We start from the raw sequence: 12956 nt of genomic DNA, 5'->3' as shown, positions 1-12956 counted from the left end.
CTTTAGTCTCATCAAATTGATCCTGGGTTATTAAGATTTGAAAAGACCCAAAATTCAATATTTAGAGACATAAAGCAAACAAATACTCATGATGTTGGTTCATATGGATGAATCTTGAGGATCGTTGGATATGCTGACACGATATGTGTTGTTTTACACAAAATTCATCAATCAAATCCTCATTAGTGTTCTCTATGAAAGTTGGTCTTTATTTTCTATTTTGGAGAATGTTTATAATTAAGGTGTATGTTTAATGTTCCATTTGTGGGCTTAGACTTATGGATTTGCTATCTAAGCTTTTGGAATATGGACTACTCAATTACCGTCTTTGGTTAAGGTTAATGAGAAAGGGAATGACAGAGGAATCTAGAAACTTGGCTGCATGTTAACAGATAGTATTAAAGAAAATGAGTTAGTCATGTAATATATTAGCATTTTGATAATAGTTTTAGTTCCATACTTAAGGCATGCTTATAAGAATTTTAGGGATCATATAGTGCACATGGAACTTTTGTGTGACTATATTGTACGTATATTCATGTTGTCACTTTCATGTAATTTGGATGGTTTCTCGTATGGTTATGCGCATATTTATTTGAGAAACAACCTTACGGTTGGACCAAGAATAAACGTAGGGTTTATTCATAATGGACATGAGTTGGGAATCAAAATGCATGTGATGCATAGATGATATTGCTCACACTTTAATTTAGAGGACATACCACTATGATTCATGTTTTTTATCTTCAATGAAGGTTGTGCCAATACTTGTACCAAATAGAAAATTGTAACTTTTTTCATTAATGTTGTACAAATCAAGTGGTGTTAGTTTATTAGGCCAAATTTAGCCATTGTGTCAATAATTAGTTTTTGCTAACTAATTACAATCAAGAATGAACATAATGTTTATTCATTAAGTTTTATACCACATAAGGTACTTAGAGAACAAGTTACATTGTAATCATAAGTGGATACTACTCACATTAAGAGGAACTATCTCTATGATTCATGTTTTTTGTTTCATTGAGTTAATACTTAGCTTGCACCGTACCAAGTGGGATAATGTAATATTTTTCATTATAATTAATGAAACTATTAAGTGGGGCAAATTTAATAGATCATTTATGACCATTATGTTGTGGTTTGAAACGGATGTAATAGTTTCCGTTACAAAGCCTATATTTGTTATATGAAACATTGATCATCAACTTAGTAACACCCACTATTATATTTATTCAACAACCATGAATTACATAGAATAAGTTGAGGATGGAGGAACGAAAATCCTCAATATCCATGAAACCAACTTAGATATATATTTTTGTGAGAGTACTATTGTAGCTAATGTAAAATTATTTCAGATGTTTGAGGTTTGTAGGACACATACAAATGAAGTCATTTGGGTCACAAGTGCAATGTTTCGATTGGTCACAATCCTTGTCTGTCATGCATCCGAGATTATTCGCGTGTGATTTAGTAGGACAGACGCAGTCGTGTAGTTTTGGGTGACAGGAACACAAGTGATAACAATCTGCATCGGTTCTGCACCCAGCATTGCCATCAACCATCGTGGATGATGTGCCTGCAAAAACTTTAATCTTTAGTTTTTCATCTCTCAACAATGACTTGCATATAATTTGATTATATTTTTTTGAGTTAATACCATCTAGGATCTTCCGAGTATAATAATTTTGCCACGTTTAGTCTTAAACATTCAAATTATCACCCATGGTCCTTCAACTTTCAAATTATTACCATCCGTAGTCCAAGATAACACCCATGGTCCTTCAATTTTCAAAATTTAACCAGCCGCGATCCTCTTGAAAGGACCATGGGTGGTTAAAATTTTATAGTTGAAGTACCATGGGTGATTAACTTGGACTACGATGGTAACAATTTGAAAGTCGAATGACCATGGGTGGTAATTTGAAAATTAAGGACTAAACGTGGCAAAACCACTATACTCGGAGGATTCTAGATGGTATTAACTCTTATTTTTTAAAACATGAAGGACCATTGGAAGTCATTTAAAATTCGGGGGACCACAACTGGTAAACCCCTAATACTCGGAGGATCAATGAGGGTATTAACTCAGGCATTTTCATTTCAATGAAAATACCAACCAAACACGATTAACACCATAGTTTTTCAAAAAAATAATATTACAAATTGTTTTAAACACCAAAAATATTGGTATGGTATTTATAAAATTTTGTTAAAGAAAATAATTGAAAATAAATATTGATTTAACAAATAAATTAAATGTACAATAATTTAAACTCCAATGGGGAGGATAGTATTCTGAAGAAAGAAAAAAGGATTGGACTTACAGAATGCAATTAGGGAAAGAAGGAGAGCACACCACAAAATTTTGAATGCCATTTCGAAGGAAGGATTTTTTTTTTGGACGCTTAGAAACTGAATTACGTTTAATTAGAGATCAGATGGAATGAGATTATTGGACACTTTTTCCCTATTTATAGCACTAAACTGCCTACAAGATTAACATCCCCAATTGGTATTTTTTTGAAAAATTCCCCAATTGGTATATTTGGTGAGCAATGATTCATTTTATACAAAATAAATTTTTTTCCAAAACTATGCTTACCTTATTGGCTTATTATATTAATTAGCATTGGATTATGTTATCCACCAAAAAAAAAAAAACATTGGATTATGTTGCTTTTAGAGTTTCTGGACCCAAGGAGGTCCAACACAATCTGTTAGATTGGTGGATTCACCGATAGATAATGTGATAGAAAGAACTAAGAAGATAAATTGCTATGTACTTTTACTATAATTGCTTAAAGTCTTTTGAAACTTTCCGGTGACTGTTCCGGCTGATTAGCGACCCCTTCTACATTCTCAAAGGGGACATATTTATATTGGACACCCTTTACTAAATTAAATACAGGTTTAAATATGTAGTAAGGAAGGGTATCAAGGCTAAAGGCCGTTGGGTCGCCGTTACTGGCTCTCCAACGGCTGGATTTGACCTAAATTAATGTCTGGCTTTAAATGGCAACGGTCATCCACTGGGTTGAGTCCTGCCAAGGCCGACTTCTAGTGGTGCCGACTTCTGGGACTCGGCACCCCACTCGTCCGGGCTCTTTACAAGGCCTGCACAGGGCCCTTAACGTCGATTTATCCTTTTGGGCTTATCGTGGCAAACCCATTTTCTTGGTCCATCCTTTCTTCTTGGGCCTCAAACCCATTGGGTCCATATCCCATCAACTAGTCCCTCACTTTCTAGTACTGAGCGCACTTGCGCTAGTGCTGGAAAGTACCTGGTTTATTGTTCTAAATACTCAAAAGGAGAGATTAATTAAACGAAAAAAACTTAACTTTATTTTTAAAAAAGTTAGAAAATAATTTAAAAAGTTATTTATTTGTAATCTTTGATACTCAACTTTGAATGCAATGTATATATATAGCCCTACTATTTTTTTTTTTTTTTTGAAAACTAGCCCTACTAATTAATTGACCAGTGTTTATATTAAATTTTATATTGTTGACTAAATGTTTTGTAACTTCTTTTAGTAACATTATGAGAAAAATAAAAAAGGATAAGGATAAATGTTGAAAGATTTTATAATCGTATATATGTATGTATGGAGTTAATTACCAAAATGGTCCCTTGACTATAGCGAAATTATCAATTTGGTCCTTGATTATTTTTTTTTAACCAATTAAGTCCCTCAACTTTAAATTTTTTAACCAATTTGGTCCTCCGTTTGTTTGACCGTTAGTCAACCCTTAACTTGGGACTAAATTGGTAATTTCGATATAGTCAAGGGACCATTTTGGTAATTAACTTTAGGGGTGGGCAATTCGATTTAGTTTTCTCGAATTGAACCGTACCAAACTAGTTTGGTTCAGTAATATACCGAACAACCGAACGGTATTGGATTCTTGTATACCGAACGGTTCGATAAAAAACCAATCCGAACTGATCCGAATTGTTCGGTAAAAAATTAAACTGAACCGAATACCGTTTGATTTTTTTTTAAATATAATAATAATAATAATAAATAAATAAATAAATAAATAAATAAATAAATAAATAAATAAATAAAAAGTAAATCCAAGTCCCTTGCTGCTTGCTCTGCCGTTCAGCTCATATTCTCACGAGTATCTCTCGTAAATGTTTTATTTGATTTCTTTATGGTTTGTTATCAAAAGTTCTATATTTTGTGTTATGGTGTTTACATAGTCCATATCCAAAGTCTAATATATATATATATATATATATATATATATATATATATATATATATATATATATATATATATATATAACAAAATAGCAATTCAAAGTTCAAACGGTATTTGGTTCGGTTCAGTTTTTACCGAACAATTCAGTTCGGTTCGAGTTTTTACCGAACCGTTTGGTATACAAGAATCTATTACCGTTCGGTTGTTCGGTATATTACCGAATCTAACTAGTTTGGTACGGTTATGTTCGAGAAAACTTAACCGAATTGCTCACCCTTAAAGTTAATTACCAAAATGTTCCCTTGACTATAGCGAATTACCAATTTGGTCCCAAGTTAACGGTTGACTAACGGTCAAACAAACGGAAGATCAAATTGTTAAGATTTTTAAAGTTGAGGGACTTAATTGGTCAAAAAAAAATAGTCAAGGACTAAATTTGTAATTTCACTATAGTCAAGGGACCATTTTGGTAATTAACTCTGTATGTATGTATGAAACTTTAACAATTTAAGAGTAATTTTGTCTGATAAAAAAATAATAGTACACTATTTAGAAAGTAATACGTAGTATATAATGTTATCATTATAGAAATGTAGATAAAAATTAAGAATATCATAATGATCTAGGGGTGATCGCGGTTTCGATTCGGAACCGCTGGTTCCGGTTCCGCAAATGGACAAATCGGAACCGTCGATTCTAACCGAATTTATTTAAAAAAAATTTTAAAAATACTATAATTTTTAATTTTTTCCGGTTTGGAATCGGAACCGCCGGTTCCGTTCCTTTTCATCTTGAACCTTAACCGGAACCATATTGGTTCCGGTTAGGAACCGTACGAACGGTTCGATTCCGGTTCCAGTTCAATAGTGCATGGTTCGGTTCAAACCGAACCGTGGTCACCCCTATAATGATCTAAATCATTTCCAATAATAAAATGAAAAAGCATAATTAGAATATTGAATCTTTTTCCAAGTATTCAAAAGGAGATTTAAAAAAAAAAAAGGAAGGCATAACCTAGCTTTGTTAAAAAAAAGTTATTAAAATGATTTTAAAGTTTTCTTATTTGTAGTCTTTGATGCTCAACTTTGAATGCTATGTATGTTGTCTAGTTAATTAGTTGACAAAAGTTTACATTAAACTTTATATTGTTGATTGTTAAGTTTGGTAACTTCTGTTATTACATTATGGGAAAAATAGAAAAATAAAATAAAGATAAATGTAAAAGATTTTATAATTGTACAAGAGAGGAATCAAAATGTAAAACTCATTATTGCAAATAATTGCACTAGCACATTTTGTATTCCCGTTATACCCTTATTATATTTTATAAGACAAGATATGTATGTAAAATAATTGAATATATGTGGGTGAGAGTGAGATGAAAATTAAAACTGGTACAATTTTAAACAAATGAAAATGGAAAATGAGAATTATTATCTATTTACTAAAAAAAAAAACTAAATATTCGGAAAAAGGCAAAAAATGCTCTACTTAATTACAGTTAAAAAAAAAAAAAAACTAAACATGATTTTCACTATAAAAAAAAGAAATTGAGAAAAAAAAAAAAAAAAACAAAGTTGAAAGGTACAATAAGATGAAGCAGGTGATCTTTTCACCGCTTGGGCGAGTAGTACCCCCCTCATTTCTTCTTCTCCGGGCTCCGGATCCCTCAAAGCGCTCTCGCCAATTCCTCCCCCATTCCAAAAATTCAGTTAATGTAAAACACAGACACTGCTCAACTTTTTCCATACAGGTTTATCTTCTCTCTCTCTCTCTCTCTCTCTCTCTCTCTACACACTTGTATATGTGTTTATAGATTATATATCCGCTGTTTATAACGGAAATATTTGATTCGAAGTGCTTTTTCATTTGCCTTTAAGTTTTGCTTCTTATGAATTTCTTTGTTTTAATGAATTTTTGTTTGGTTACTACGTTTCCTAGATTGTGAGATTGGTGACTGGTGAGATTGTTATGGTTTAGGTTAGTGACTTTACTTCCTGGATTTTGGGAACTTTTTGTGCTAGATTTTAGTTTGTCATCTCTAATTTTTCATTCTTCTGTCGTGTTTTGGGCTGGAACTGGAACTTTCCTCTACGTAGTAGTGCAATGGCTTCTGTTTCTCTGTGGTAGATATTCCAAACATTTTTTTTGTTGGTTCTAATCTTTTCCCATTAATTGGTAATTTTGTGTTTTTCCTTTACACGTAGCTGAATCACTTAGTAAATCAATGCTAATGAATGAGTGCATTAACATTAGTAAATGAGGCTATGGAGTTACAGCAGTGGCTGTTGGGCTAAATGGAGTTGGGGTTGGAAAGGCAAAGAAAGAAGAGACTGAAATGATGTCATTTACACTGAATTTGACTTGAGTATAGTACATTATTTGTGTTTCAATATACCGTTTGGTTCTGTGTTCATACTATTGAGTATCTTTTATTGTTTTATAGTGTCAAAAAATATTTTTCAATGCTGCTTCTTCTTCTCAATATTACATTACATATGTATATAATAGAGTAAATTTTTACTCTTGGAGTCTTGGCAATTAAAATATTGTTTTTGCTACTTTTCTTGTCAAGTTTTGAACTGGAAATGTTCATATTGTATGAATTTTAACCTTTCTAGATAATAGTTGAAAGTTTTGATCTGTAATGACTGACTTCTTGAAGTAACTTATTTTCTAGGATTTCATATTTTTTAGCAAGTGGTGGAGTTTACTTGAAGGTTGAGATGAGCATAAAAATTGGGGAAGCATCTCACAATATGCAGAGCACTACAATGGCTCCAACAACAAGTGCTGCAAAGATCTCCATCTTTGCCAACAAATCTGGGTTTGTGATACCAAAGAACAAGTTGTCAGGTTCTATGGTTCCTGTCCTTCGAGGAGGTAAAAAGGAGGGTAGTGAGTCAGTAAATGAAGAAAGCACTAAACTGGTGCGGAGGAAAACTAAGTGGGGCCCTGATCTGACACAAGATACAACTGTTAGGAAAGGAAGAGCCTTAGCATATCAGGTATTTGGACAGTGCTATAATTTCTTAACAAATTTCATTCATTGCTTATATTATCTTTTCATTCTCTAACCGGGAAATATTGAGTTTCCTCTTGTTGGTTTGAGATTTTATATATTGGTAAACCACGTTGGTGCTTCATTTTGAACAATTATCTTTTTCTTCTAGCATTTGCCTTTTAACTTATTCGTATATTGCTTTGTCCATTCATGATATGTTATTAAAAATTCTGTTAGAAACAGTTAGGGCCGGGTTAGGAACTGGAGAACTTTCCATTTTTTTTTTTTTTTTTTTTTCTCCTTTTTTTCAACATCAACTATATTTCAAATTAGAAAATGAAAAATGGAAACATTGTTTACTTAATAAAGGAATTTGGTAAACAACTAAACACTTTCTCATGTTTTTCAAATTTTCCAAATACAAAAACATACATAACTTCACCTATCACTATTACCATTACCTACAAACTTTCATCTCATCAATCTGTCTACCCATACATTAACTTTCCTACTTACCCACCCACTATTACTTGCCTACTTTGCCCTACTACCACCTACCTATATACCCAATACCTCAGCCACCTACACCCCATCACCACCACGACTACATTCATTATCATTGTTGCTTATTTTACCCACCGCTATTTGTTCACCCTAACCCCTCTCTACCTATTCCATCATAACCTACTAATCCACACTACCACCACCACTCAATAATAATAATAATAATAATAATAATAATAATAATAATAATATTATTATTATTATTATTATTATTATTATTATTATTATTATTATTATTATCATCATCATCATCACTGTCATTTGTATTTTTGTATAAAGAAAAGAAAAACTTGAATCTCAAATAACTTTGTATTTTATAAATTAGAAAATAGTTGAATTTGAACATGTTTTCTAGTATTCCAATGGAAAATAAAATCTTTGAAAATTTTGGAAAATTAGAAAGCTATAACTAAAGAAGATAATATGTTTTAGAAATAGATTGGTGCTTTATAGCCCTGATTTTTGGGAAGAATATTTTTATTGCTCAGTGGCAATTGAAAAATTTCCTTTTCCCCATTGGGTGCTGAGATGTCAGTGTCTTTTGTGGGATTGGCTTGTAGCAACTATTCCATACCAGGTGCCAATAAATGATTTTGCTCCCTATGTGATGGTGCAAATTTTGAGCAGACTCGTGTTGATCAAATAGCACAACAGCTGAGTTCAGGACCTATGGACTGGGAAGAGAACCAAGACAGATTAACAGCCTCTAGTATTCTGGATTATAAACTTGATGCTGAGGTAACATAATGTTGAAAGATGTTAGTGTATTCAATTTTCACCTGGGTATGTCCTTAAAAAAATCATATATATGTGCTTGCAGAAAATAAAATCATTGGAACTTGAAAAGCGAGAAGCCATTGGTATGTTGAAAAATTCAAATCCCTGAATTACTCTTCATTTTAATTAATTTGTACTTATACATTTGCTATAATATCAGGTGAAGTTCTAAAACTAAATCCTAACTATAAGCCACCTGCTGGCTACAAACCTATCCAGAAAGAAGGAAAAGTTCCTATCCCTGTAAGTTCTGAACAAAACTTTTGATTTTAGCAGCTCTCTCTCTCTCTCTCTCTCTCTCTCTCTCTCTCTCTCTTCCACCAAAATAATGATTTGGTTTAACACATGCTATTTTCACCTGAGGGTGATTAATCTGTACCTTGCTGCCTAATTTTGAACATTGTTGATAATGAAATTAAGATTAAGGGTCATTGTAAAGAAGCTTACTAGTTACTACTACTCATTGCACTAAAAAAGTTAATTATTTAGTAACTAGCATGCCTATCTCTTAACATCTGGACATGTGATAAAGGTGATTAATCATTCATGGAGGCATTTCCACTATGATTCAATGCTGAAGGTAGTTTTTGAGGATTGTAAGATGGGAATAGAAGTATTATTAACAGTTTATAAATGACTGAAATATTAGAGTTGTTAATTTTCATTGTGCATATGAGTTGACTATCCCTGCAGAGGTTTTACTATTTATGGTGTAATATTTTTGGCACTCTCAAATCTAAGTATAGTGTATATGCCATGGCATTAATAACTAATATTTCTTTCCAAAACAGGGGAAGTGATAGTCCCTTATGAGGCCTTTCTGCTTGTTTCCCTGCAGATCAAAGAGCATCCTGGGTACAATTTCATTGGCTTGATCTTTGGACATGTGAGTGACACTCATAAACGACTGGAAAAGGTAAAGGGCTTCTCTTATTCTTTCCTTGAAGAGTTATAAGTTCTGATAGTAAGTATGAGTGACATTATAGTAAACCAAGACTGCTACCAACTATGCTGACCATTTTTAATTTTTTGGAAATCAGGAAACTGGAGCTAAAGTAAAAGTTTATGGTATTAAAGCAGATACAGGACAAAAGGTAATGCATCCTAGGCTGATATGGTTAACACTGCTCAAGGTTTCAAGTGATCTCCATATTTACCCCCAATTGCAAACTTTTCCATTTTAATTTGCTGCATGACTGCATCTTGAGTATTTCCCTTTACACATTATACCCAAATTTAGACATAGTAAACATGGAATGATAAAATACATATAATAGAGTTTAGCAGATGTAAGTTATTTTAGCCAACATAGTTTATCATGTTTTACTTACTTTGCTGTACCCCCTAACTAGTTGTAGTTTTGGAATGAGTGAGGTCTTATGTTAGTTTTGTGAAAGGGTTACAGACTTGCAGTTTTGTTTTGTTTTTGTTTGTTTGTTTTTTTAAATCTCCTATAATTTTCTTGCTAAGGAACATATGTTATGTGGTTGCTTCTGTGGGACCCTTCATGTCAGCAATTCTTAAGGCTAGGGCTATGTTTGTCAAAGCTAGCTGAAAGCTGAAAAACTAGAAACTAGAAGTTAAAAGTTGAGATATGTTAAGATAGCTGATTGTGGTTAGAAGTGTTTGGTAAAATTCTTTGTTGGATAAGTTGATAAATGTAAAAAGACAAAAATGGGTATCTATTATTATTATTATTGGTAAAAATTACCACATACTCTCAAGGCATGTAAAATCATATTATTTAGAATGAGAAAATAGAAAAATCATACAAAAGAACAAAAACGAAAAAGAACAATAAAAGAAATCCAAGCAACTAAGGTGAGATTAATGATTCCTCTGAAAATTAGAACCATTTGTGATTGGAAAAGGCATTGATACACTTGCCTCCATTTTGGCTTGGGTAGTTTAGCATTGAATCCTCGTGAACAGTAAGGCCACCTTTGAAAGTGCTTTAACTCACTTGATACACAATTCTAGGCTTCTAGCTATACTACCATGCTTGCATCACTCTGCCACCCAGATTATAACTATTTTATGTCACACCATTTTGCCACAAGTCACAACTTTTTGTCCACACAAATCTTTTTTCTTTTTTCTTTTTATCAACTCACATATTTACTATTTTAACTTCATTTAAATCCCTTACACTTTTATATCTACCTCCACGTCCCAGGTCGAAGTTACCTCTGCTGATGGAAATGAATCATGCAGTTCATACCAGGAGATGTATGTTCAAGTGTTGGCTGATACATATGAGAAGGTTGATGCTGCAGTGTCTTTAATTGAACTGCTGGTCAACCCAGTTTCAGTGAGTGTAATTGCTATGAACTTAATTGATATAGTTCATCCCTATAGGCTATAGTTTAGTTGTATCATTGCAATTAATAATGGGCCCTACTATGCTTTCAGGTAAAGGCAGGTTCTACATCAATGACTATTTCTAGTAATGGCATGGCTGCTACTGATAACCCAGGAGTGGTTCAACCAATTGCAGGGTCTGGGGTTGCTCCAGCACATGGCCATTTCCAACAATATCCATGGTTTCCTGGAAGTGCATCTCAGAATACAATTGCTACACTACCGGGATCAATGTCCTCTACGGATCCTCCAGCTGCTGTAGTTGGCAACCCAATCAGAGTATCTTCACTGCCAAACCCCTCAAGTACACCCTCACTATTTGGCTCACCAGGTATGGTAGCTGGGCTTGGTTCGGTTCCTCAAAATCCTTCACTTGTATCTTCAAGACCGAATACACCTCTAGTTTCTCAGCAGCCATACATGCCTCTCACTCCACTTGGACAAATTGGTGCTCCTAGAAATCCTCTGGTGACTGCTTCTGAATCTACAGCTTTTCATCAGAATATGGTAGTTCCACCTCAAATATCTGTTAACCAATCCATGGCAACAGGGACCTCACAAGTTTTCAGACCGCCTATCTCTAACCAATCACTGCCTTCTGCTGGGGGCCATACTGGATGGTCAGGATGGAACTCTCCAGTGGCTCAAGGTACAAACATGATGCCAATGACTCCACCGATTGCTGCCGCACAAGGAAGTCATCCATTGGTCTCAAATCCCATGGGTATTTCTGTTGCACCACCAGTAGGCTTTCCACGTGGTAATCCTTCTGGTTCTGCACCAGCTGGTATAGTTGTTAATCAGCAGCCAACCGCACAAGGAAGTCATCCATTGGTCTCAAATCAAATGCGGCACCCTCTTCCACAACATCCACCATCTGGTCATCCTAACTCAACACTTCCACCCCAACCTGTAATCCCAAACTCTGTAACTGGAAGGGCTTCGAACTTTGATGCCATGAATCCCCTTTCTATAGGTGCTCCAAGACCACAGCAATCTGGTTCCAGTGATTTTATATTCCAGCCTCACAGGCCAAATTCTGCCTCTCAAGTTATTCCAAGGCCGGTTAGTCGTTTTGATCCTCCGAATATTCCATTACAAAACCAATTAATTCAGCCAGGTCATGCACCTCAGACCCCATCTATTAGACCAGAAATGCGCAACTTGAACCCCTCACATGCATTGCCGAGTTTCCCTGAACTCCAAGTAAACAACAGAATGATTCAGCGGCAACCTGTACCAGTCAACTTTTCTGGAGGTCCTGCTGGCCCTCCACCTCCAATTAGGCCCATGCCATTTCCAAATTCAGGTAATCCATCTACAATTTCTTTTGCTCACATGCATCCAAGGAACTTCAATCCAGTGGCTCCACCGGTGAACTCTGGTAGTTATCCTCCTAGAACAGGAAACCTGATGTTTCACCAGAATAATCCAGCAATGATGACTCATCCACCAAACTTTCCAACTTCGAACAACGAATTTCGACCCAGTAAGCCAGCCCCTGGCCCTTTTGGAGTGCAGCAAACATATGATCCCTTTTCACCAACATCTCTCTCTTAAGCAGCTTCCCAGTGGTAGTGCAAAAGGCACAAAAAACTTGGAGTTATCTTGAGTGCATGAACTCAGTTGCCCAACCAAGTCAAGTGAGCTTTTCTAGCCAGTTCTAATTTGTTCAGATGCACTTGGGAACTAATAGGACTAAGCTGAAGAAGGCATGACACTGCTGTGTTGGTAATTCACAAATGTTTACAGTTCATGAACTGCTTCCTTAACATAGATAAGCAAGTAGGTTCTTTCTGCTCTAATAGTTGATTGTACTATTAATACTTTCTAGGGTTAGAAAACTTGCCCCCCCACCCTCCCTAACAAAGGGGGAAAAAAGGGTGAAAAAAGATTCCTTTAGTTTTGTTATTTGAATTTGAAGTAGGAGTACATTATACAGTCGAAATGGTTGAGCAAAAGTTTAATCAGCTGACCAAACTCCAAAGTGTTGTCAAGTTATCAATTTGTGATTGTTCAATGTGCTTTTCCTCTTA

General features: G+C 34.5%; 1 protein-coding gene across 2 annotated transcripts; it reads left to right on the top strand.

Annotated features, from left to right (window-relative positions):
- Positions 1-5810: 5810 nt before the first annotated feature.
- LOC109160069 (splicing factor 1) lies at positions 5811-12956 on the top strand. 2 transcript variants are annotated; one of them, XM_019308201.1, is made up of 9 exons: positions 5811-5967; positions 6895-7222; positions 8410-8520; positions 8603-8642; positions 8720-8802; positions 9398-9475; positions 9600-9653; positions 10736-10870; positions 10972-12956. In XM_019308201.1, exons 2-9 carry the CDS (start codon positions 6941-6943, stop codon positions 12478-12480), a joined length of 2292 nt encoding a protein of 763 aa, XP_019163746.1. In that variant the 5' UTR covers positions 5811-5967; positions 6895-6940; the 3' UTR covers positions 12481-12956. The 2 variants fall into 2 exon arrangements, with proteins under 2 accessions (XP_019163746.1, XP_019163747.1); XM_019308202.1 differs by having other exon boundaries at positions 8343-8520.

Source organism: Ipomoea nil, unplaced genomic scaffold (assembly GCF_001879475.1).
Source record: "Ipomoea nil cultivar Tokyo-kokei standard unplaced genomic scaffold, Asagao_1.1 scaffold2845, whole genome shotgun sequence".
NCBI lineage: Eukaryota > Viridiplantae > Streptophyta > Magnoliopsida > Solanales > Convolvulaceae > Ipomoea > Ipomoea nil.
The sequence above is the reverse complement of the archived record's forward strand: the minus strand, read 5'-3'. Positions and strand labels throughout refer to the sequence as shown.